Below are 26963 nucleotides of genomic sequence, written 5' to 3' on the forward strand. Positions count from 1 at the left end.
CTTTCTTCGAATTTCGGGTCAAATTCATGCCCGCCGGGGTGGCTTAGCGGGTATGGTGTTGCGCTGCTAATCACGAGAATGCGGGAACAAATCCCTGCCGTGGCGACCGCATTTCGGTGAGGACGAAATGCAATAACGCCAGCGTCTCATGCATAGTGGGCACGTCCAGGGGCCCCAGGTGGTCAAATTGATCCGGAGTCTCCATCTACAGCGTGCCTCCTAATGAGATCGTGGTGTTGGTACGTAAACCCCCATAATTTAATTAATTCTTGAGGCAATTTCAAAAAGCTTTACGCTCTTAGTATTTGCCTCTGTCTTAGGCAAAAATAAGTTCAGCATTCGATTGGCTAGTATTTCTTCTTGCGAACAACTATAACGCAAGAGCTTTCTGAGGGCCCAGAGACATGTTTGGTTCGTCCGGCGAACTGTTACATTTTTAACAGAATTTAATCCGGTCTGTGCATTTCCCAATTTGGCTGGGTAAGCTGTTCTAAACATACATCGTGTGGCTACTAATTTCGTCCATTTTTCACTCTTACAGATGCAAGGCTAAGAGGAATCGTCCCCGTGAATTGAAAGATTACGAGAGCACATTCTTTTCTAGCAATACAGGGCGAAATTATACAGGAAAAGCTGTTACAAGAGGAAAAAGCGGTGAACCCAATGAGACAGAAACGTTGTATTTTAATAGCGCACAGGGATAGCCACGCGCTCTGTTAAAATTTCAGTCTGTGGGGCAAGCTGGGCCCAGAACCTTAAATGCCTTTCTTTCAGTATTATACTCCATGAAAATACAGCATCTTGACATGTACCGTCATTGCTGCTGCGTTACAGCTCTTCACAGCGCTCACTGAAGCGAAAAAGGCCAGGTCATCATCCTTAAATTTTCTTTCTTTCCTTTTGTTTCTTAACCAAGTGTTTAATGAATCACATGAAATGCCATAACATGAGTTTTGCACTGAAAGCTTGACAACTTTTCGCAATAATCATGAGAAATGGGAACTGGGGGCATGACTCAAGTTCGTTTGATTATTTCACCTTAGCTTCATGAAGTATGACATGAAACTATTATAAAGCATAAACATATTAGGGCAGGGCTTGCGAAGAATGGGAAACGACCGAGCAGAGTGTCCGGCCAGTTCTATTCTATGGGAAGCTAACTTCTCAGGTAATATGGCAAATTGAAAGACGAAGCTCTGAAGACGCAACTCGTCGGGTCTTAAGAGAAGCCGGTCTTTCCGTCGACGACCACAGCTTCCTTCAAAGTAGTACTGGCTAGAGTTATTTCCTGGAAGTGATTATATAACATCCGCAATGAAAAATATGTGGTTCCGCCGCAGCGCGACAGTTATATCTAAGGTACAGTTATATCTAAGAGCAAGCGCTCTTCCTATTGTTGGTCACTGGTCCTTTCAAAATAAGACTGGCTAGCCTGCGTTCAGGTTACTCTTGGCACTAGCTCTGAGTCACACAAATTGCGGTCAAATACTAAAATCACGAGCGCGATTACAACGCTTTCAAACAAGTATATCTGGACTAGCGCACAGAGCTCGCGAGCCGAGCGATAATTTTCTTCTACTACGTTAAGACACCTCCAAGAAGGGACGTTTTTCTTTAAGCTACAGAGAATCACAGATCTTAATAGAGGTTTTGCAAAATAGGCAGAAAAAGAGCAAATGGAAATAATAATAAGCTGAAAAGTTCCAATGAAAAAGACGCGGAAATATTACGCCACATTTCGCATATATAATCACTTCATCAAAGCCTTGCACAGTTCCTCGAAATATTACAGAAAATAGCCACCGTTCCATGTTATAATTTTGCCGAGTCCATGGCAGATCACGACAGACAACGCTCTTACCTGATCATAACGAGACATTGCACCAGAGAGAACGGGATCGCAATCCCGGAACCAGTATACAATAGCCAGAGCTGTCAAGCCAATGATAGCGTAAAATAGGGACACCAGGAAGACACCAAAAAAGGCCACTCTGAAACGAAGTTGAGTGCAAAGGCATGATATAAATGCAACAGATACTTCCAAAATTACGGTTTTGCTTACATTTGTGGACAAGAATTGTGAGCTCCTCATCAGGTTATTACCTCCCTATTCGTCACCACCTTATCTGTCTCATAGCTGTCCACTGGGAGTGTTTATTGCACCGTTGATGATACAGTGAAAGCTCGTTAATTCGAACTTCAATAATTCGAATTTATGGATAATTCGAACTGTACGATTTGGTCCGGCCAAGCTCCATATAAGTCTATGTATAAAAAAGTCCGTTAATTCGAACGCGAGAAGGTTCCCTCACGGATAATTCGAACTACGCTCGCCTGGCACACGGCCAGAGAAACGCGCCTACTGCCTATACACAAGGCTGTATTGCCTCCGAAACGGAGAGAACGGCGAGAGAAGGCAAAATCGGACAAAAATCTAACCGACGCGGGGTCAGCCAGAAGGCAGCGGCGGCTGCCGCCTCTCCGTTCTACGTAACCTCGGAGACTTCTTGCCCATTGTGAATCTCTGAGGCTTTGCAAATCTTGTACAGCTGCTAATGTTGTGCGGAGATGGCACGGCAAGCTCCAAAACACAGCGAATCAAGTACGTCGCAGCTGCGCTTGCAATCAAGAACCAACGAATCAGGGCCTTCGCCACCTTCACATGTTCAGCGTCTTTGTCTCGGCAGTCTTCATCGGTTGTGCACCTCTGTTTTCAGCTTAGGAGGTATCGGCCGTCGCGATTTATTGGGATGGTGTTAAGCCTCGGCTAACGTTCGTTTCGGTCGACATCGGTGGTGTGGCACAGTCGGACCCAGAGCTTCGACTTGAAGATGGCGTGTGCCCACGGCACACGCCATCACTTTCTGACACGCCAAATTTCTGACATGCCCTACTGCTTCCAAATCGCAGTGTACTGTTGCCCTCCTTCACTTTCGTTAGTTCGAACTTTCGTTAATTCGAACTGAAGCGGCTTCCCCTTGCGGTTCGAATTAACGAGCTTTTACTGTAAAGCATAAACATTAGGTGCCTGAAAGATTATTTGTTAGACGAACGGCAGATTCGCCACTAATAATAGATTCTTTCTGATGCACATAAAACGAAATTCTATAACAAGCTGGTCCGCTCGAGCGTGCTTCACTGCATGCCCACACAGTGTCGGGGGCGTACGCGCTCTTAGCCATACAGCCATATACATGACCCAACGTAGCCCTCCCAGGAAGTAATGAATGCACTACGTCATGGGCATGCTGTCATCGCTTTTTTCAGTGGCGAAATATACATAAAGCACTTCTAGTTGAACCACGACATCTTACAACGCCAGCACTATTGTTTGTCTCACGCCATCTGTGTCACCGAGTTGTGCGCTAGGAGTTCAATAGACAGTGCATTCGCATTACCGGCTCTCCATGTGTGAATCAGTATTAATCATTTAGGCATATATACACAGCACACGTACACATAGAGAAAGGCCAAAAGCAAGCAATTGACTACTGTGTGAATGTGTTCCAGGTCTCTCGGCGCAGACTGTGACTTACGTCCTTGCCTCCGACAGGGATCTTGCTGCTAAAAACCGTTGCGTGATCATTTGGTCCAAGCCAATGCGTGTGAGCTGGAAAGGAAAGGCAGCTAAGGAGGCAGCCCAGACGGTTTCATCGGTGGTGAGGTCTATGTCAGTTCTGAAATTTAAAAAAGGAAGAAAACAACAAATATATTGGCTTACTTGCAGATGGCGGTATTCGGTTTCGTCGATTACCATTCGTTTTGCCTCCAGCATACTGGTACAGCAAAGGTTGCTATTATATGGCAAGTGCCTATTTCTTATTAATACGTTATGAAAACGTGAAGGAAACAGTGCGCTGATGAGCTTACGAGATGATGACCCAGCATCACAAAAACCACAAGACGAAGAAAGAGAGCACATGATAAGAAGGTGACGTAAGAGGAGAATGTGAACGGAATAGACCTTAAAACTCTAATAGAGACAGGAGGATGAAAGTTCAGTATTTAACAGTTTACCAAACATGCAGCGGCACTATGAGGAGGTTCCATCTACACGGCGAAAGGTAGAACGAAAAATAAGCGGACCTTATGGATTCCTCTGCCTCTGAACCCGCCTACCACGAAAGCCGCAGGCTGTCACAGCTGATACCACCACCTTCTTCAGAACTTATTTGAGGTATCCACAGCATCGTCCTCGTCCGCTGCAGTATTACCGGCTATGGCCTTTCGAAGATTTCGTGAACTTATGCGAAATGCGTAGGTTGTGGGATCATTCCCCACCTGCGGCAATTTGTTTTTTCATCCACTTTCGTTTCCATTTATTTATTTGTTTCTTCATTCCATTTATTAAGCACAAGTAATTTGCCCTATGTTGTCGTTGGTGTCAATGCTTGTTGGCTTCTTATCATATGACTAATAAAAATCGGGCCCCTCGGTTGACCCCCTTTCTTCTCGTTTATTACATAACGAGAGTCTCGAATCCGGCAAGATTGATGCCTTCAAGTGGCATGTGTGGGTTTATTCACCGGTTGCCTGCACCCAAAAAGATCACGTTCTCGTGACGCCTGTGGCATAAATGATGTTCCACGTCCGCCGCCAAGGTCTGTGAGTTGTGGCGCTGGCTAACAATCCCAGGGTTCTACAAGGAAACATAAATATCCAAGAAAGTGGACGGGGAAACCGCGCCGCTGTTGCTCAATCGGTAGAGCATCGCAACCGAAATGCGAAGGTTGGGGGAGCGTTCCCCACCTGCGGCAAGTTATTTTTTCATCCACTTTAATTTCCATTAATTGATCATTACTTTATTTCATTTATTAGGGACGAGTAATTTCCCCTATGTTGTCCTTGGTGTCAGTGTTTGTTGGCTTCTTATGATATGACTAATAAAATTCGGGCCCCTCGGTTAACCCCTTTTCTGATGTCCAGAATGACGCATAGGAAGCGAATGCTCCAAACAAGCCGGATTTAATGACCTCGCAAGATAAGCTGCCCAGGAAAATGTTTAAAAGAGGTCTTCCCCATGCTATAGACAGACCAAGTGTAGACAATGGGTTTGAAGTTAAGAATCTGCTCGCTCATTCGACTATACATGCGAGGTGCTTGTGAGTGTATCCCGAGGCCCATATACAGTTGTCTGTATATATTGACATTGAGCACAGTGGTTAGCACATCTGCTTCCCATATATACATTGCCGCAGATACACAATTAGGAAGTACAGTGGTCGCGGTGCGCAAAATGATGTTTTTTTTTTCATCCTAAGGTGAGCGGTGAAGCGCAAAATTAAGGGGTGGCCTGAAGGCGACATGATAAGGACGACTTGAAAACGAATACCGTCGTCGTCATCTAAGTGTAAACGACGAACAGACAGACGGAACGAAGTACGTTAGCGCAGTTTCGAGTTGTTAACTGTTCTCGCACCTAACTTCGCTAACACTTATGCCTAATTATAGCGGTTAGCTTCTGTTTAACTGCTGCCGCAGACACTGCGAGCGACATATTTACCAGTGACATCCAGCACTCGAAACATCTGTGGCATATGACGCAATGAATATTTACACATTACCAATAAGAAATATATCAAGGCTACATTATTAGCGCGCAATGAGCTGCGAACAAGAATTCGATGAGAATATGTACAAGTAACACGTTGAGATGACCGACATTAGTCTACTGCGCACAACAATTAAACAAACACGGAGTGTTTCATTTTACACCCTAGTACGAGCGAGACAAAGCACCTTTATCACTTTGAACACACGTTTAGAACGTGTTTAACAACGTCCAAACAATGCCAAACAGTCAATCGCTAAGAAAAGTGTAAATGGTGCAAAAATTAAGAACAAGGCACGCACGAATGGACCCTCTCAACTGAAAATCATAGACGTAGCAGGCCATCTTTTCTACAAATAACGGTTACATGATTTCTCTGCCTACGCACTCTACGAGCTGGCCACAAGAAGAAAGGACATGAAAGAACAAGTTAACGTACCTGGTAGAAACGGTGTCATAGTTTCGTAACCTCAACATTCAAACTGATCAAATTCGCTCTTGCAGAGTGATATGGATGGAGCAATGACACAACTATCTGATAGGTCCTCTGTGTGAAATGCCTCAATTTCTCTGGGTGCCTGATGGCAGCGCTTCATTCCGAACTTGGTACCATTGAGCCCACTATTACAAAAGCGCTTACGACAATGAATCGCCAAGTTTCAATTTGCGGATCCTGCCAACGGCAAAAATGATTTCATAAGAAGATTTCACACGGAGCCAATTCCTGTTTCTAAATGAAAATATCTGTAACACACAAAAATGCTTTGGCGAGACAGCCGCTCGAGCAATTTGAACAAAGTGCTTTGCATTCAATAGAGAATATTAGTTTCTAATAAGCGTAGAAAGCACAAGCTTGATTTCAAGTTGTTGCAAAAGTTATTAAAATTGGTAAGTTTCGAAAAATTGAGGCAAAAAAAATGAGAAATGCGTAACTCTGTCCCTCAAGCACGTATCGTAGTTCAGTCAACTGCATTTGTTGAGCATAGCAAGCGGTGAAACCGTAGTTACGTGCAGCTGTACTTGGCGTCTCTGCGTGGAGCGCGCAATTAGCCGCACGGCGATCTAGCCCTGCAGGCAGTATACACCATTAGGTATTAGACAGTTTTAGTACTGCGTACGTAGCGTACGCAACGGCGTTGCGTACGTAAGATCGCTGCGTTCTGCAAACTGCGCATGTGCAGAACGCAACACAAACGGTACGAGATGCGTACGCGGCCGTTGCGTACGCACGCATCCGATTCTTGCGTGCGTACGTAGGGAGCCTTGCGTGCTGCTCTCGTGGTTCTCGTTTGTTCGGGAGAGCGCGAGACAAAAGAGTTTCCCAAGATGGCAGCGTCAAAGGCGACTCGCGGAAGGCGCGCACTTTCAATGGCCTACGATTTGGCTTTGCTGCGTGAAGTGAACGCGCAGAAGGCATTCCCAGACCCTGCACGTTGGGAATGCATAGCAAAAATAGGAACTTTGTTTTTGAGGAAGTGTTCAGTGTGTGCTGTTTGCGCGAAAGGCTCGACCTGCTTTTGGCGCAGTTTGTCGCAAATGACCGTGCCAGCCTGAGAAAGCAAGTACTCGTTTTTTTATTCTTCTCGATATGATTCGTGCATTATATCCGCATTAAAAGTAGAGTCTCTTAAAGGCCTAAATATAGTCCGATGAAGCGGTAACGCGCCCACAAGTTACATCACGTTAGCGAGATCAACAGTGTCTAGTTTGGCCGACGGTTCGACGTACTGGCGGACGCGGCCATACGCTCCGACGCGCCCGGCGTCTAACGCTCGCCCTCTTACGTACGTAGGCATTTCGCAGTACTAAAAGCCCCAACGCGACACGCGCTCCTACGTTCCGCAAAGCCCTTGCGTGCTGCGTACGTATCGTCATGACGCAGTACTAAAACTGTCTATTATCCTAGGTGTATTTTTCAAATTGTGTTAATGTATTCACTTATTTAACCCTCGTTAATGATGACACTGCACTAAGAATAATTTCGCAAATGCTTCATAAATATGTCTACTACCCCACGACGCCAATACATCTCGGTGTCTGGTAGTACAGTCGCGGTTCCACAATGCCCTCGTCCTCTGCGATTACCGCGTAACATGTCTTGAGCGTAGCTGCTGGTTCAGGGCACGTAACACATTGGGCCTTTATTTATTAACGCGATAGCGTTAAGGAGCTCGTGTCGCAGAAAAGCCGGTGTCGTCGGCGTCGGTGTCGGCGTCGGCGTCGGCGTCAGCGTTTCGCGGCGTTGACCGTGAGCGATAAATCACGGCAGGCACTCCATAAATAAAAAGCAACTTCCAAGATGGTCTGGGTGGGAATCGAACCAGGGTCTCCGGAGTGTGAGACGGAGACGCTACCACTCAGCCACGATTTCGATGCTTCCAAAAGGTACAAACGCGCCTCTAGTGAATGCGGTGTTGCCTTCGAAACGAGCCGTGGAAAGTTATACTGTGGTGTATATAGGTAATTATGAACATGTAACTTACAGAAGTCGCAATTACACGAGTAGCGAAGTGCGTTTCGCTGCATTTCTTCTGCGCTTTCCGCACACGGAGAGCCATCTTGCGGCAAACACAGAAGAGCCCCTCCTCTCCATGTACGGCGCTGCCTCGACAGATGGCGCGCCACGCGCGCATTGGAGCTGTCGCGGTTCGGACTCTCTCCCCTGACAACGCTTCGCCTCGCTCCCTCCGCAGAATCAAGCGTCCTTCCTTTCTTTAGATCACTATCTCTCTATCTCTCTGCCCGTGCCGATCACGGCGTTTGGCTGGCGTGCATCATTTCCCCCTCCGGGATACCGAGTTCTTTGGTTCGCTCCGCTTGCTCAGGCGCACGTTTCATTGCTGCGCCGAACGCCGCGTTGCTCGACCATATGGCTCGACGCTCACCGCGTCTGATGCGGGGCGCCTCGTAAGTGATGGCTGCCCTGTAGCCCATTGTCTTACACCCATTGGCGGGTCGACGGGAACGCTATCGCGTTCCACTCTTGAAGGCGAAGCTTAAGCGTCCTCCAATTTTTATTTGTTGACTGTGTTTAAACTGAGGGGTACGTCCGTACGTTCTTCTCGGCGGCAGTGATGAATAGCAGATAGAAGTCCACCAAGAAGACCCGGATGTGCGCAATTATCATGTGATAAAGCTATGTTTGCTCTCGAGAGGCGCACCCCGGGTCTCAGGGGAGGGCGGTGGGGCTCCACCAGCTTCCCGATCGCTCCGTGCAGACGATACGCGGGCAGCAGAAGGCGGACATGCGCTGTAGGCGACTGCGCAGCTCTCGCACTACACACTCCGCCATTGTTGACATTCAGGCGTCAGTCGGCATTGTGCTACAGCCACGTAAACATGGCTGCCATTATTGTTGCTCCCGCCAAGTGTGAATTGCGAAGTGTTATTCGTTTTCTACAGGCTGAAGGCCATGGTGCTGCAGAAATCCATCGGAGAATGAGTCGAGTGTATGGGGAAAACTTCATGAGTGATGGTGTTGTGCGTGAATGGTGTCGAAATTTTAAAGATGGACGTAATGATGTGCATGATGAAGGGGGCCAAGGACGCAAATCTGTCGTTTCAGATGACCTGGTTCAACGAGTTGACAGAATGGTTAAAGAAAACCGCAGATTCACCATTACTGCTTTATCTACGGAATTTCCAGAAGTTTCAAGGTCTGTTTTGTACTCTATTGTTACTGAACGGTTACGCTACAAAAAACTTTGTGCACGTTGGGTCCCAAAAATGTTGACGGACGGCCACAAAACTCGACGAATGGCGTCAGCTTTGGAGTTCCTTGAGCGTTATCAGGATGAAGGAGACAACCTTTTGAAATCAATCGTTACTGCGGATGAGACCTGGATTCAATACGACACACCGGAAACAAAACGACAATCACAACAATGGATGCATTCAAATTCACCAAACAAACCAAAGAAATTCAAAAAAACCTTCAACAACAGAAAGACCATGGCTACTGTGTTTTGGGATCAACAAGGTGTGTTGCTTGTGGAGTTTATGGAGCCCGGAACCACAATCACTGCAGCTGTTTATTGTGAAACATTACGACGTTTGCGTAGAGCCATTCAGAACAAACGAAGAGGAAAGCTGACCGCTGGAGTTGTTCTGATCCATGACAATGCCCGTCCACACACTGCTGGAGCAACTCAACGGCTTCTCGAACATTTTGGATGGGTCTTTTTTGATCATCCGCCATACAGTCCAGACTTAGCACCCTGTGACTTTCATCTTTTCCTGGACTGAAGACGTGGCTTGGTGGGAAGCGCTTTCAAACCAATGGTGACCTTCAAACCAACGTCAAGGGCTACTTGAATTCATTGGCGGCAACTTTCTTTGAAGAGGGTATTGCAAAGCTTGTCCACAGATATGACAAATGCCTCAATCTCTTCGGTGATTATGTCGAAAAGTAAGCGTAACTGCACTAATCTTTTGGTAATAAAATTATTGTTTTAGATGAACTTGTCTTTTATTTATAGCCGATCGGAGGTTGAAAAAAAAACGGCCCTCGTATATATATATATATATATATATATATATATATATATATATATATATATATATATATATATATATATATATCATAAGAAGCCAACAAACATTGACACCAAGGACAACATAGGGGAAATTACTTGTGCTTAATAAATGAAAATAAAGAAACGAAGAATGAATGAAATAAAGAAGCGAATCGGTTCCCACCTGCGGCAAGTTGTTTTTTCATCCACTTTACTTTCCATTAATTCTGCGTTTCTTTATTTTCATTTATTAAGCACAAGTAATTTCCCCTATGTTGTCCTTGGTGTCAATGTTTGTTGGCTTCTTATGATATGACTAATAAAATCGGGACCCTCGGTTAACCCCCTTTATTCTCGTATATATGTATGTATATATATATATGATTCTGATGAAGGCCGGACCTCGGCCGAAACGTCAATAAACCGCTTCATACACGCGTCCACTTCACTGTGAATATTTACCCGGACCCAGAACTGCGTTTTTTTTCTTATATATATATATATATATATATATATATATATATATATATATATATATATATATATATATATATATTCCCTGCACTTGAAGAACCTTCTTGTGACCTCGAAGAATTGAGTGTTCGGGGTGCATATTGCGGGGTATCGGTTGGACTTCGATTCGAGGGATAGTTATGCATGGGTGAAGGTCGATGTAAAGAGGTGGCAGTGCGGGGTTGCGCGTTCAACATCGATGCTGCGGGCGTACCTGGCAACACCCATTTCAATACGGTAACATCCTCGCAAAGAAGCCTCGAGTCGTTTGGTCTGGGTGCGTGTAAGTGCAACGTATGGCAGGTCATAGAGGATTCGCGAGTAGATTGCTGCCTCAGCAATTTCATGGAGTTCGTGTTCACGTGGGCCTGTGTGGCACTTGCTTACGCGCGTCATCATATGTATGACTTGACTGGCCTGATGGAGAATGCGCCGTAGCCACTCCGCACAATGTCCATTCTCTTGCCACAGGAATCCGAGAATGCGGATGTATTTTCTGCGCGAGATAGGCTCGCCGTTCATAATCAACGCAATGTGGGCGCGTTAAGCAGCTGCTTTGGGCGTAGTGGAATTCAGTACGACGAAGTACTCCGATTTTTCCGGGGAGCATGTGAGGCCCAGCTGGTGTATGTACGTGTCGACGAAGTCTAAGCCGGTTTGAAGTGCGACTTTCTGTTCGCCTGGGTTTCCGGTGGCGCACCAAAGTGTGATGTCGGCAGCGTATATTGCATGGCGCAAACCTGTAACGAGGTTGAGCTTTGCGGGGAGGACCTTCATCGCCAACTTGAAGAGAGTCGGTGACAGAATGTGACCTAGTGGCGTTCCTCTATTTATAGGGAAGCACATGGATGGCTGGGTGGACGGATGCAAGAAGCGTACTTGCCTAGCGCTGAGGAAGCCACAGACATAGCAAACCATGCGTTCTCCGGGTTTAGTGGCTCCTAGGTTGTTAATGATGGCTTGCTGCAAGACATTGTCGAAGGCACGTTTGATATCAATGCCTACGATTGTCCGGAGTTGTGCCGAGCTAGGGTGATCGTTGACATCTGTGGCAATTTGCAGGGCCACGTCTTGGGCGCATACGAGCCTGCGAAAGCCGCTGAGTGTGTATGGGAGATGGCCGTGCCTCTCAAGGTGCCATTATAGTCTCGTAAGTGCCATTTTATGTACCTATTACAACTAATGTGCACTTTATTATGTAACTTTCTTATGAAGCTGTTTGACTTTGATGCACGCCCCCCCTTATGTAATGCCTTCGGGCCCTTAAGGTTGAATAAATGAAATGAAATGAAATCTTTTCCATCAATTTTCCCACGCACGATGTGAGTGATATCGGTCGAAGGAGTTTAGGTGTGTTGGAAGGTTTGCTATGTTTGGAGATCAAAATAATTAAAGCTTCCTTCCATGACTTTGGAATGTTCTCCGTCTCCCATGCATAGTTAACGAGATGTAGAAGGTGCTTCTGGTGGTTTTCCGGCAAGTAGCGGAGCATGGTATATGTCACCTGATCCGGATCCGGAGTTGTATTGCGTCGGAGCTGCATGAATGCTGACCGCAATTCCAAGACTGTAGATGCAGAGTCATTCCCTTCTGGCTTGGTTGGTGATTGCGGAAAGGGTGAAAGTGGTGGTTGGTTGAACTCCTGATAGAATGTCTCTCGCAGTTCTTCGATAATTTCTTCAGTGGAGCGCCCGGTCTGTATTTCATATCGTTGGAGCGCGTAGCGACGTTTCGTTTGGCCCATAAGAGTGCCAAAGATTTGCCATACTCTAGGTGTGTGAAGCTGGCCATTGAGGTCTTCACATGTTTGCCACCGCCGTTGAGATTCCGACTGGTCAGCGTATTCCTGGCTCTCCTGGCTTATGATGTGTATACGTTGATGGAGCGTCCTATTATTCTTTACCGGCGCCACCAGCTCACCAGTCTGCGGCGTCGTTCCCAGAGGGCAAAGAGGTGAGCGTCAACCTGGGGTTGATATTCTGTGGTGGCAATGGGCGAAGCATGTTGGGACACAGCCTGCAGCACATTGTTTGTCCATTTTATGGTTAGTGCTCTGATCAATCTCATCCAGTTCGAGTCATTGACGCGCATTGTTCCAGTCAACGGGACAGATGGTTTTGTGTCGGGGTGTCCGACTTGGCCTTTGTGTACTCAAGGGAAGCCGGATCTCAATAATAGAGTGATTGCTCTGCAGAGTGTCTTGGGTATTCTCCCATTGAATGTCGTAGCGGCTGATTGACCAAGTGAGATCAAGGTTTGTGTCCTTCTCACGTGAGTTTCCCAATCTGGTGGGCGTGGTAACGTCGTTTAGGAGAGAGACTTTGTAGTTTGGCATGAAGGTGTCTAACTTGAGGCCGAGTGCCGATGTTTGGTCGCAACAAAAGTATCGACAGATCAAGTCTCCGAGGATTAGGACAGTATGGTGAGGTGTTTAGCGTTTATGGGAGGGGTCGCAGCTCAGTAATCGGTGTACTCACATGCGCAGTGTCGAGTTGGATTGTGGGCAAGGAGCTCTTGACGTAAGTCACCGTCACTGTAGGAATAAGTGGGTCGGACGTGCCCCGTTGTTTGTATGTAATACCAGGGCCAACAAAATGTTGATAGCCAGCGAGGGGAAATGCACCGTCAGTCTCCTGCGACACAATAATATCCGGTTCTGTTTTTCGAATAGCATATGCTGCAGGAGACGTTTCTTGCGTCTAAAACCACGACAGTTTCATTGCCACATCGTGAGAGACGGGGATGGTGGGGTTGGGATCAGAGGTGTTTGCCTAGAGTTAGTGGCCATGTTGTGATTCAGAAGGGTTATGGGGAATGAGCATTTGTGTGGCTGCACAGTGTCCTCTATATGTTGGAGGCGGGTGGAAATTTGCGCAAATTGGTTTGATAAGGGGGTTACATCGGTTAGAAAGACGCGTTGTATGTGTTCAGTAATTGCAGTTGCGATAGTAGATTCGATCGCTTGTTGCACGATGCGACGAATACGTGCATCTAACTCCTCTTACGGAAGGTCTGAGCTCAATGGGGAGGGCTGCAGAGTGGGGGAAGTTTCTGGGAGAGCTGTACCACCCACCTTTGAAGGGGTATACTGCGTCTGTCACTGGTTAGGTAGCGCAGGCAAGTTAAGCAGACTCAGTTTTAGGCACCTGTTTCCACGACGGATGGCGCGGATCGTGTTGATCACATTGAGATTTAGATGTCTGACTCTGTCTGAAGTCCACCTTCTGCTTGTGGGCGTGCTTCGGTTTCTGTTTGGGCCGATTTTGACTGGGTTTGCTGGTGTGACTTCGGCTCCGGTTGCCACTGCGGCTACGGCTACGGCTGCAGTCGGCATCGAGGGCCGAATAACGGTTGCTCGTTGGCACGTCGAAGTATTCTGAAGTAGGCGTCCGTGAGAGACGGTGGGCTGCTTGGTGATTCGGATTGATGTGTGTCGGTGGTTTGCGTCGGCGAAGTGCCTCCTCTGCAACGCGGTGGTGTGGGCAGTTTGCACCCGTAGCCGGGTGGTCACCCCTGCAGTTGCAGCAGCGCATATGGCACTCGTGAGGAGTTGTTGATGTATTAGTTCCAGGGGGGAAATGCTGCCACAAGATCTGCAGCACGAATATGTCGATGCGTTGGGGCACACATCAGATCTGTGTTACAGGCTGTAACAGTGCCAGCCCTGAAGGCATTTCGGCTTGGGTGGGTACAGATGGTATACCGCTGAAAAGAGGATGGCGCTCTTTGGTATTTCAGGGCCCTCCACCATGATGATCAGAGATGTCTGGCCAAGTCGCCAAAAATACAGGATTTTTCGGCCCGGAATAAGAAATTCTTCCCCTACGCCATCTTCGGAAAAAGAGAGTGGCACACCGTGCAGGATGGCGCGAGCTTTTTTTTTTTGGATTGTTTGCGCAGTACGCACTCACAGGGTGCGATTTTCCGCAGACATCCACGAACTGTAAGGCGAGTAATTTGGTGGTGGCCGATGCACGGCTCGTGTCAACGGCGATGAGGTTTTGGGCGGTTAAAATTTTCTCGACTGCGTCCTGTCTCTCGAACTTGGCAAGGTGGCCCGCCCGACGAATTTGTAGGCTCAACTCGATTGCTGTTACTGAGGAGAGGTTCAAGCCATCGGTCAACTTCAAGACTATGGTGGTGGCCTCGTCCTGCCGTGATGTTGAAGGGGTCACGCGCGTAAATGCTCCCTGCGAAGCATCACCAAAGTCCATGCGCTGCGGGTTCAGGGTGGTGGATTGCACAGGCTACGATGGAGTCGTAGCTGTTGAGGGCGGCGGATCCATGCCGAGCACGGCCGTGCGGTGCGGGGTCGGGGGGCCCTGTGCTGGGGCCGACCGACGCCGCCGATGTTTAGGCGAGACGCCATGCGGCGGGTCAAAGTTCGTCCATCGATGACAGGGAGCTCTCAGAGTTCGGCGGAACTCTCGCTGCGCACATCCGCTCGGGGCAAGCACTGAGCACCTACCGTCTGAGCACTGAAGTGACGGCGTTATATCAGTACATAGAAGACCTCATAGTAGGAGACAGTTCAAGTTCACAGCCTGAGTGCTATCAGTGGTGTAATCTTCCCTCGTGTAATTGTCGTATACTTGGCTATCACTAATACTGCTCCGCCTTTTTGGCGAAACTGCAGCTTCTATCTCTTTCTGTTCTTCTTTTTCTGTGACTACGAATATAGACCGTTTTATCAGCGAGGAAGACGGCAGCCTCGAACCAACGCGCCGCGTCGCTCTTCCCCTCGCACTGGTATGTGCGGATTCCGTTTTCCCCCTGCATCAGCTTGGAAAGGTGGCGGTTTAATTGCGAGTTAGTGCGATTCTAACTTGTTTGGTATGAGATTTCTGCAATGTCAGACGACTCAAGGTCGCCAGGCTACCACTCTGCTGTATTTGGCTGCAAAAATAACTTTCGGAAGCAAGCGTGAAGTGTGTCTTCACCCGCAGGGACTTCGTGGACAGCGCCGCTGTGATTGCAGAGAAGCGTCCGCTTTGTATTGCCAGCATAAACAGAAATGAATTGATGCCATCGCGTGTCTGTTGGGAAGGTTTTGTTCCCAGTGAGCGCACGGCGACGAACTCGGAACTCGGCACTCATGATGAAACTAGGATATGAAAAAAGGCGCGTATTCGAGTCGGTCAACTATTGCGAATGGAAGAAGTTAACTATGTCTTGGCGCACGCACATTTAACTTATTCTGTTCAAGCGTGTTCTAAGATTATGATGCTTGGCAACCAACATTCTGGTGAAAGTTGACCGAGGACGTACTATGAAAACCGTAGGTGGCTAAGAAATGAAGGTGCGTTCTTTTCCATTCTTTAACCAAAGCCATGCCTACCGTGTGCCGGCCGGCCCTAGTTTACATGGGGTCTCCCATGCTTCCGAATCTCGCCAGCAAGCTGTCGACGTCGGTCATCACGCGCGGTATAACTGCAGAAAATATAGTTGCTATGCTGTGTATAGTTCGTTATTCAGCTCTCTCGAGTAGCCGAGGTGCCCTTGCAAGCACAGACACCATTCCAGACCTAAGAGTGCGCATCCATATTGATACTCGCCGCCACTGTCATCAGCTTATTTTAGCCATGTTAACAGCCCTTTTGACCGAATTATTTTATAGTTCTTCAGTTTGTAATGCTTGATCCCCGGGTGCCCGATAAATAAAGTTTAGAAAATCATACCGCGAAAATTTTAGGAGCACGAAAGCTAGCAAAACGTGTTTCTTCGGAGCTTCGCAGTTACCTGGATTGGAATGTACGCTGGTACGGCACACCGCATGACACAAGGAGACAGCTCTGATTGTTGTCGCCTGAGTCGTACGTTAATAGAGTTCAAGGCTAGAGATACATTATTAACACGCTACATGCATACGGTACGTATCGACAATGTTCAGACTTGACTCCGTAGCCGTTCAATATTGCAGCTATATCGAAGCTTAAAGTTAGGGACGACACGCTTTTTCCCAATCCAAACAACTAGTCGACACCTCTCGAGAAAGCGTGAGAACTTGCCACTAATCGCCAATAGCTAGCACGCTCGCCGTGCGCCCCCCATCGCGATCCCACATACCAGCATGGCGCCGGGCGTTTGACGGCGCTTTATCGCAAAGGCTCCCTCAGTAAAATGGCCTATGAGCTCTGCTTCGCACGACTGCTATTGATTCTGTTTTTTGAGCGAATCCGGCTTGACCTCATTTCGGTTATGAGTGAATTATACAGTGTTCCGCAAGTATCATGCACTAAGGCTTAAAAAAATCGAGCAGTTCCGTTACTCAAAGAAAGCCTATTGCACATTGTATCCAGTACAGTGGAGTAGCCGCCAGCAATTCTTTCGTTACTGAGATTTATTTTGGTGATTGCAATAATGCAGGAAGCGAGGCGCAAGTCGGCCGAGATGCAACCGATAAGGCATTAGCTCGATCACGATGTTTTACAGCGAAGCTGTATATGGCTAGCCGATGCGTCCATCCGTCTGTCACCTGTACGCTGAAAATTCCTTCTGCGCTAACCAATGCGGTTGCACGAAAAAAAAGCGAAAAAGAGGCGCACGACTGGCTGCGCCAGTAATGACGTCGTCGCTTTCCGTCTCAGCCGAGCAGACGCGCAGAAGTTTCTCTCCGGCTCCGAAATGAACAGGACACGCGTCATACGTACTCCTGAGGAGCAGGCAGCTTTCGATCAGCAACGTCGCTAGCAGAACCGGGAACGAGCTCGTCTATGCCGTCCCGATGCTGCAGCCTGGGCACAAGAACAGGCTCGTGCAGGTGAGTGCAAGCAACAACTGCGTACCGAAGATCCGGCAGCCTACCAAGCCGTCGTTTAAAGAACTGTCGGGATTAACCCAGTGATGAAAACCGGGGCCGCATGTTTGAGCTTCACTGGTTAACCATATATACGGGCTGCTTGGGCGGGGACTTTTTTCGTTATTTCCTTCATTTCGCACTGGCTGACTAAGACGTAGCCTGTTCGAGGGCGCTGCTTTATGGTGTGAGTGGGAGCGAAGTCACGTGGTAGTCGCCATATTTCGCAGAGTTTATTTATCAGTCATAAAAAATCTTTGCGCAATTAGTACGTCGCTGAAAATACCGCAGTTAGACGTCCCTCCGCTGCGCCTACAAATGCTCATTGACATTTTGATAATTATGGTAGTACGTCTCGAGTTAGATAATTAATTACAACTGCTTAATTAAATCTTAGTAACGAAAAAATTACTGCGAGCTACTCCACTGTACTGGAAACACTATGCAATGGGTTTTCTTCGAGTAACGCATTGCCTTCATTCTTATATTCTTGGTGCATGATCGTTAACTGGGACATCCTGTATATATTTATGGCCTCTGCAAGCAAGTGATGATGCTTCAATCCTTAATAAATTTTGCAAATTATTAGAAGTGTTTTTAATGAGTCGTTAGCTTTGCTTACTGGAAAGAGAAGCGATACTGAGACACATATCATTCACGTGAATTTCGCATGCCGTTGATAAAGCACTTGGGAAGGGGTCACTAAAGTCTACACGTTGTTGTTGTTTTTTCAGGGTCAAAACGCACGCAAAGCATTTTGAAGCGAGATGGACATACAACAACATATTCGTTATCTAGGCCTAAGAAACACCTTCAGCTACCTCCTTCTGTTCAAAAATATAATAAGCTTTGTCCTATGTATACAAGTATATTTAAATATATTGCGACCCGCCGTGGTTGCTCAGTGGCTATGGTGTTAGGCTGCTGAGCACAAGGTCGCGGGATCGAATCCCGGCCATAGCGGCCGCATTTCGATGGGAGCGAAATGCGAAAACACCCGTGTACTTAGATTTAGGTGCACGTTAAAGAACCCCAGGTGGTCGAAATTTCCGGAGTCCTCCACTACGGCGTGCCTCATAATCAGAAAGTGGTTTTGGCACGTAAAACCCCATATTTTCAAATATATTGCGTATTTACATTGTGCTTACAGTGGAAATTGAAAACAATGCTCAATTCAATTCGCTTTATTTCAACACCGAAATGTTGAGGACCGCGAACAAATAGCCTTTTTATGGCTTGACGAGGTCCGCAGCCCTTTTCAACAGGCAGTATATATGTATACATATATATATATGTGTGTGTGTGGGGGGGGGGGGGGGGTGCGTGTAAAAGAAATTCAAGTCAAACAGCTTGTATATATAGTGCATATAGCACTCACGTATAATTGAAACCGGGAGGCTTCGGCATCACCAAGAGGGGAGCTCAGCCCCCTAGCAAAACTCCGGAGGAGGCTCGGGCCCAGGAGCACCCCCCACCCCCCCCCCCCCCTCGTAGTCGGCGCCTACGACCTGGAGTATTCCGAGCAACAGGACTGCCCCACTAAATATCCAAAGTATGTTCCAAAAGATGACGAGTCCAAACATCAAATGGTGCGGGCGTCGACACGAAAGAGTACAGATGTATTACAGGTATACGTCCTGACAATGCTTTCACGTATAGGTTCACCTTGGCGATACTGCAAACAAGTGTAGAAAAGGAAGTGCAGCCGCTTACCGAAGAAAATAGGCGGTGATATTAAGATCATTCAGGGACCGCGGTGGCTCGACGCTAGTGGCAGAATCGTAAAGAATCTTCCCAATGATTACCAGTGGCGAACCAGTCATGATCACTGCTTGCACGCAGTCGGCCCATACGACGCTCCGGAGGCCTCCCTGATGAAGTGAACGAAACAGTCACGTTCACACTTCAAGCTAGTCAGTAGGCTTTTAGTCACCAAGCTTCCCCTTAGCAAGACACTGCGTTTGAAGTGGCTGCGATCAGCCACAGAACGATATCCCAAATAATACAATGTTTAGCTTAATAAAGTGCTCTAGGGGAGCGCGCATATTAGTAACATGCGAGACTTTAGGGCCTTTGTAAAGAGCACACCTGATATGATCTTACGAGGAATAAAATATATACGCGCGTTTCAACAATCATTCTTCCATATAAATAAATACATCTCTGGGATGGTAAATGAACCATTCCATAGGCATTAGTTGTAGCAATGAACTGCTTCGGGAATATCAAAACTCTTTCTTTCCAGCACAAATTTCAACTGAAACTATGACGTGTGTCACGGCACTATGGTCATAGAGTACTCCCGCATCAGAATAACATTTCTTTGAGAGGAAACACACTCCTTTGAAATTGTCAAATACATATATTAAAGATGACGCACGCACATGACTATATGAATAAGCCTGGGGCATGACGTTATGTCACGCCCGAGTTTACATGTGCAAGAGATCTCCATAAATATGCTTCTCAAAACAAACAGTTGGAAATTAGCGCGGCGTTTTGCAGTCCTGATATATTTCCTTGCCTTTTTAGCGCTATTTGGTATATCAGTATGGCAGAATAACAACCCTGAATTGCCACCCATGTTTACTAAGATGTTTTGCTTTAGTTAACGTTTATAAAAATTCGCAAACTTTAACGTTACAGTTATCGTGGCTATGTTGGATCACTCATTGCTTGCCTACAGCACATATGGCAAAGTGGACACTACAAATGACTTCAAGTCTGCAATGGAAACTGCTCGTAGTGGCGTACCACAGAGCAGTATTTAGAACCCTCGTTTCCTACATTTAAGTAACTAATATGGTGCATGCTCCCTGTCTATGATGATAATTTATGTATGATGAGGAGCGCAGTATATTCTTGATAGATAACATTGTTCCACTGATTGACCTAGCAAACTCTCTATTGGAATCATTAACACTGTGGACGTCAGTTGCTGCGGTCCATTTTATTAGCACAAAGACAAACGTTGCAGTTCACAGGTCTCAAAACGAACATGTAAACATTGAGAAAATAGATTCAGCCTAAATTCATTGATATAGCCCCAGCGTTTAAAACGATAGGTGCAATAATGTTTAACCGCTAGATAACTTTAGATGGTTACATAAGTCAATTAGTTATTTACAAGCACTATTCATTTGTCTTCTTTATGTGCATCGTTATCTAGCTCTTTCATCTTTGTGCAACGTTGCTCATGTACCGTACACTCGTTTGCTCGCTCTTAAACTACTGCGACCTCATATCGACCTCGTATTGACCTCATACGCCACAAAGATATTAATATATATTTATTACAAATTTTTTCATATTGTCTAATAACTCACACACGCACTGCACGCAAGGATCTTTTAAAGCAGAATATACTTGAATTGCCCTAAATACATGCTCATTGCCTAAGTTACATCTCTAGAAATAAATGTGATATAATAATTAGGTTTCTTAAATACTTCACAAAACTTGTCACTCGGGATTTTAACTACGGCACGAGAAATGCATATTAATTGTATATAGAAAACATTCGCACCACACAGGGACTACAAACACTACATAACGTTCTACCTAGGTACCTAAATAGCCTAGCCGAAAGTAAAAAAATCCTACAATACATGGAAAACAAAGTATCAGGCAATTACTTTCTCGTTTGAATGAGCTTTTCTTTCCGAGTGAAGCCAAACCAATCACTGCTTTTTGGCCAATAAACGCTCGTTTGAGCGTTTATTATTGTATATTTTCGTTGCTCAGTATTTCCAGGCATAGTTTTTGTTAATTTCTTATATTTGCTTTTTCCGAAAATGGTAATGTTGATGTAGAGCTATATTTTTATGGCAGGATGTGTTCCATTTTTTATCGGTATGTCACCAGCATTTAGTATTATTTAGCATTTTTTATATTGCTTCGTATGCACCTATGTCAAGTACCATATTGATATTCCTGTTTCTGTTGATCCCCCTGTGAAAATGAACATTGCATAATATTATAAGTAGCAAAAGCAGGGGTTTGGTTCTAGCATAAAACAGAATGCTGTACTTTTACTCGTGCATCATAGGCTGTGGATTTCATTTCGTTCCCAATACAATTAGTATACACATGGTCGCTAAGCTGCAATGTGTGTTCAGCTGTCGGTATGACACGCAAAAACTTCTTTGGATAATCTAGTTTCCGGGAAACTTGAAACAAGGGCACACGCTTCCTACAGGGGTACATCCAGATTTCATAGCCGGGACAAACCTCTTCTTGGCTATTTTGAACCAGCTTATGGAATAGCATTGAAAACCACGTCCTCGCTGTTTGTAAAAACCGCTTTGAGGGCCCCTCAGCAGGCCACAGAAAATTTCGGTTATACGCTGGAAGTTGTTACATGCCCCTCTAGGGAGCGATCTACCACAAGAATTTTTCGATTTGGTTCATGAATAGCCGAGACAGAAATATTTCAGCGCCGCTAACCCATGATTTGAGGATGAGAACGTCACTGCCAACACAACGCTCTTTTCACTTGCCCCCATCTAACCTCCGCAAACGAAATTCCTTCCCTGCGTTCTCCCACACCGTAGCTGGACGATCGCGTTCGGCATACGTCATGGGCTCTGCCTTGGTTTTATTTTCGAGCTTATTTTGCTGCGCGGCGCATTTCCGCTGACGGTCTCTTGCGCGAGCTGTTGAATGTGTCTCTTTTCGCCCAGGGGACGACTTTGCGTGCTGTGCACGAGAACACCTGACAGCTGGTATAAGTCAGTGCTACGCGAACATTGAGGCAGACGCAAGTGGATCACAGAGCATGATCGCGCGCTGGGATACTGTAGAAAATGACATTGTTTTGGTGTCTGCACGGCGACTGCAAGACGGGAGAAAAAAACGACAAAACGGAAGTACATCTCTCTTGCTGCGGTGCGAAGTAAAATAAGAACATGCAGGCATTTGGTTTGTGTGCTTTATTATTTTTCTAAGCTTTATTTCGTCTATTCAAGCAACATATTACACAGAAAACAGACGTTGCCTTGAATAATTATCAAAGTCACGTGCCACTATAAGCGACCTCACTGCACTGTCATGTACGTAGGCGCACTTGCGTGACATACGTCGACTCCCCGGCTGGGAGCTCGCCGGCCGTGTGGAGCAAGGGTTGAAATTTAAGTTCTTTCCGTGGTGCGCAGAGATGTCACACTGAGCAGACACAACGGTTAGCGCGCATTGAATGCACTACGCCTGTCAGCTCAGAATGGCCAGCCCTGGTGAGGGACCCTTGAAGGCAGATGCACCAACAGGAAGAACAGATCTTGCACCACCGAATGCATACTTGAGGGCGGTAAAAAGTGATAGAGGGGAGAAATACCGCACAACTGTGAACGAATAAACGTTCACAGTTGTCAGTAGCACTCGTTCCGTCTGTCTCACCTTACTTTGTCATGTCTGTCGCGCTTTACCGTACTGAAGTAGGCCTCACTAAATGGCCCAAAATCCTGCTCTTCTGTCTAGTGTGTTCGTTCGTAGCATGTATTAGTTGGTGACCGAATTTAAGATGCGCACTCTCATAGCCCGTATCACAGCGACACCTGTAACTTTGCACCACTACATTCATAGAAAAAAAAAGAAGGAAAGGCTAGAAGGGAGAGCTATGGGACAGCCTCGAAGCCTAGATACACAAAAATATAGAGGAAAAGATCATGGCACATACGGCTGCTCAAATGACAGGCAAGCGGCAATTTCTAGTCGCCGAGCGCGCGGAGAGTATCGGGGAGAATAAAGCGATGGTTTGGGCCATTTGTGGCGAGGGCGTCACTAAATACTACCACAAAACAAACAATGCCTTGAGAGGTCCGACAACCACGAAGGGCCTATGTTCTCAGAGCCAACGTGCATATAGGCCCCCAAGGTATGGAGGAGCGACGTCAAAGGAGGTTGCCTTGCCCAGGCTAGCTACCTGACGTCATGCTGCCTCCTAGTCTTTTTCCTTCCGCCATCGCTGCATCACAGATGGCGCTGTAACGATTCTGGCCGCCGACGACAGGCACTAGTTTCCACACCTAATTTCTTTTAACTCAAATGTTTATTGGCCAACTCTCCTGCACATTGCCCGCAGTGGCTGCTGCTTCATGCTGCTGTCTTGCCGAATAGCTCACACACAGAACAGCCCTCATATGAGAAATGTCTTTAGCTCCATCTATATTACTACTACAAATGTGCTGGTTGTCGGCTCTGCTCCCTGCCAAGATATCCTCATTGCAAGAAATATATGTTTTGAGCGCATATAATAGATTAAAACATATATTAACATATACATTAACATATATTAAAGCAGATCTTTCTAGACCGTCTTTCTCGTGGCTTGGCGCGTCTGCTCTGTCCGCTTCTTGCCCAGTAAAGTGGTTCTGTACTGGAGAAAGTGGAAAAGTGGAGTGCGTTGGTCCCAGATGCAGGGTTTATCCACGGTCGCGTGGATCGCGTCGTGGTCTTTTCGCGTCCAGCTAATTATGCCGGGCAGGCACGCAACCGTTATGATGCAAAGCACGTTGCAAGAATGTAAGCATGTCTGTAACATTTATTTATGCGCATCACGAAAGCTTTCACTTCACACAAGTTTCAGAATTGGCGTTGCATCTGCATTATTTTTTATTACACCAATGCCTCACAAAAGGGATTGTGCTTCAATTCTTCCCTGCTACAAGTTTCGTGGACAGACCACATTTTGTGCGCGTTGTAGGCGATGCGGCGCAGTGCCACATTTATTCGGAAGAGGTAAATTAAATTCTGGGGATTTGAATGCTAAAGTCACGATCTGAATATCAGGCACATAGATCTAGAACATTGACTTACGAGAGCAGTGTACGTAGTTCCAGCGATGCCAAGGACAACACAAGAGACCGTCAGTGGAATTCGAAGCACTGCAAGAAGTGTGAAAAACGAAGTCCTACTAACGCAACCGTAGGCCACAGAGTGCGTCCCTGATAAATTATTTACATTCATATATTCTATCGAAACACTACCCTTATGCAGAGCTGACTTAGTATAGTGACGCACTGCAAAAAACTTTCTGCGAAGGATACTAAAAAGCAAGAGAAAATAGTTCATACTTATAAAGAATCCGTTCAAAACTATCTTTATTCATTTGACTGAAAAGGCTGTATAGTTGAGAAAAATTACTTATTTTAAGTGGCTACATGCCATATTTCACAAACCTCCTGTTGTGTGTCCATGTTCCGTGGTGTTATTAAAGCTTCGAAGTGTCGGTTCGTGCCATGTAGGAATATCGATTTAGTTCCTGGCATACTTAGCAAAACGTTTACGTAAAGTTATCTTTTTGTTTTCTTCTCCTTTACTCGACCGCTGCCTGAGCGACCAGACCTGCTCAAACGAAATGAGTCACAAATATTTCACCTGGGGTCATGTCCAGCTCTTCATAGGGATGAGATGAGACAGGTGCTATCATCAATGAAAATCTGTAGATGTTTGCCTGGCTGACAGCCGGGCATGCTACTCCAGAATTACAATAAAAATATGAAATATATTTAAACACACAAAGACGTAACATGCAAATACGATGACGCAGACATCTTTTCACAAGGTTTCATCGCCCAGCTTAGCAAGTAGCCCATTTTGTTATCTCGCTTCAAACAAACCTTTTAAAAAAAATATTCGAAATGGGTTTTTCTTGCGAAGCTTTGCTTACCTCATTCCAGCACCTTGCGGAAGAAACAGGTTAAGTAGGTTACCCTAGTTTCGCAACACTTCGACCTTTGTAAAAGAAAGAAATGCCTGTCCGATAGCGCAATCGAACATCTCCCTCCGAGCACAGCAGCCAAATACTGTAACCACAAAGCCAAGATCATTTTTTCTCATATTTTTTTTACAGAGCAAATAATTACAGAATGTTAAAATGGATAAGCCTTTTCATGGTAGACACGTATGAAAACAGTCACTAAGTCCCGATCACCAGCGCTGGATTAAGGGGGGGCAGCTAAGGGGGCTGCAGTCCAGTGCCTTCTCTTGGACAGTAGGAGAAGGGGGCCCATTTATTGTAACCTGCTTAGTATATGGAACCATGGGCAACGGAACTTCGAGCGACATGTACAAAGCGAGAAAACCAGAACGAGCAGACGGGGCCCCCCGCCTAATGTAACAGCATGCATTTAGCCTCATCATTTGGGGAGAGCTTGTCGAGCTGCAAAAACAGGGATCCCCCGCCACCCCGGTAGGGCCCTCTTTCTTACGAAGCGAGGTGCGTTTGCTTGGAAGAGTTTTCATGGTTTCCTGTCAGTCCATCTGTCCAGTGCTGTCTGGAGAGGAGGGGCAAGGGGGAAGCACCTAAAACATGTAATGTGGGATGAGGACCTAAATCTCCCTTGCCCTTCGTCACCACCACGCCAACCTCCACCTCTCAAATAGTTCCGCCGCTGTCCTTCTCATAGAAAGGATGTGATGCAGCACCTAACAGTGCCTCCCATTCGACTTTTCTTTACCGTGATGGTAATTTGGGCGGGGGAGGATGAGTCCGATAGCAGATGATGATGAGTCTTATGGCAGAGTCTACGCAGGAAAGAACAGGAGACGTCACACGTGCTTTTGTCCACGTGCCATGGGGCATGAAATATTCACTGTTCGGGCAAGGGTTGTGGAAGAGTGAAGGGGGAAGTTGGAGAGCTGGACACAAAGGCCTGTCTCCAGCGCCCATTCCTGCCTAGTGGCTGCACACCCTCAGGCGCGTTCGATGGAAAAAGTAGGTCAGACTGGCCACCGAACTTTCCAGAAAGAAGTAGAAAAAGATGACTCAGAGGTGACAGAGGGCACGTAACTTCGCCCGCGCTAGGAGTCGCCCTCTCCCCTTTATTCTCGCGCTCGGCGCCGACGGGGTGAAAGGAAAATCGAGAACCTCCCAGAACAGTCGATTGCTCCTAGCCAATAGGAGGACGAGAACAGAACGGGAGAAGGAGTGATTTTGTACGGAGAAGGAGGGAATTTGTACAAGGAACTCTATGCGTATGTGAACGCTGCTTTGGCGCTAGTAACAGACAGACGCGGCACGCGTCTATAAAAGGAAGTTGACCGCGGGCTGCGATTCAGCCCGAGCCGCCGGTTAAGCTTGCACAAGTCCGCCCGCTGAGGAGCTCCCGGGGGACGCACCACTCTCGGCCAGCCACGGATCATCCAGGCAGCCTGCGCCAGTCATCGGGGCGGCCACGGTTGGACACCTGTGGTCGCGTCAGACTGACAAAGTTCCCGGTGAACAATTAGCATCCATTCATGCGAAAATGCTCGGTCGGAAGCATCAAAGTGGTGCGCCTAAACGAAAGGCGAATTTAGAAGGAGAAGAGTTTGAAAAGATGCTACCAAACATGACAAAGAACCTACTGAATGAAGCTTCCGCGGAGCAGTATGATTGCTGTACCCAGAGTCGGTGTCAAACTCCCTATAGTACCGACTGTGCTTCTGTGGAGGACTTGCCAACTCCATCACCAGGGTTTCCTGGCAAGAAGCTAGGTTTGACTCATCTTGGTTGTCTGGATCCTGTGAAAACGGTGCCAACTTCGGACGTCCATATTTCTGAGGAACCAACGCTAGCCGAACCCTGTCCTGTTCCTGAGTCAGCAACGTC

The 26963-nt window shown here is 46.7% G+C and overlaps 1 protein-coding gene across 1 annotated transcript in view; it reads right to left on the reverse strand.

Moving 5' to 3' along the window:
• LOC135916925 (sodium/iodide cotransporter-like) overlaps positions 1–26963 on the reverse strand; it is a 91702-nt gene that overhangs the window by 4607 nt on the left and 60132 nt on the right. The window contains exons 5-8 of the mRNA XM_065450364.2: positions 24188–24255; positions 19088–19245; positions 3537–3677; positions 1862–1991 (exon numbers count right to left, since the gene is read on the reverse strand). Coding sequence (XP_065306436.2) covers positions 1862–1991; positions 3537–3677; positions 19088–19245; positions 24188–24255 — 497 coding nt within the window. The remainder of the gene's footprint in view (positions 1–1861; positions 1992–3536; positions 3678–19087; positions 19246–24187; positions 24256–26963) is intronic.

Source organism: Dermacentor albipictus, unplaced genomic scaffold (assembly GCF_038994185.2).
Source record: "Dermacentor albipictus isolate Rhodes 1998 colony unplaced genomic scaffold, USDA_Dalb.pri_finalv2 scaffold_38, whole genome shotgun sequence".
NCBI lineage: Eukaryota > Metazoa > Arthropoda > Arachnida > Ixodida > Ixodidae > Dermacentor > Dermacentor albipictus.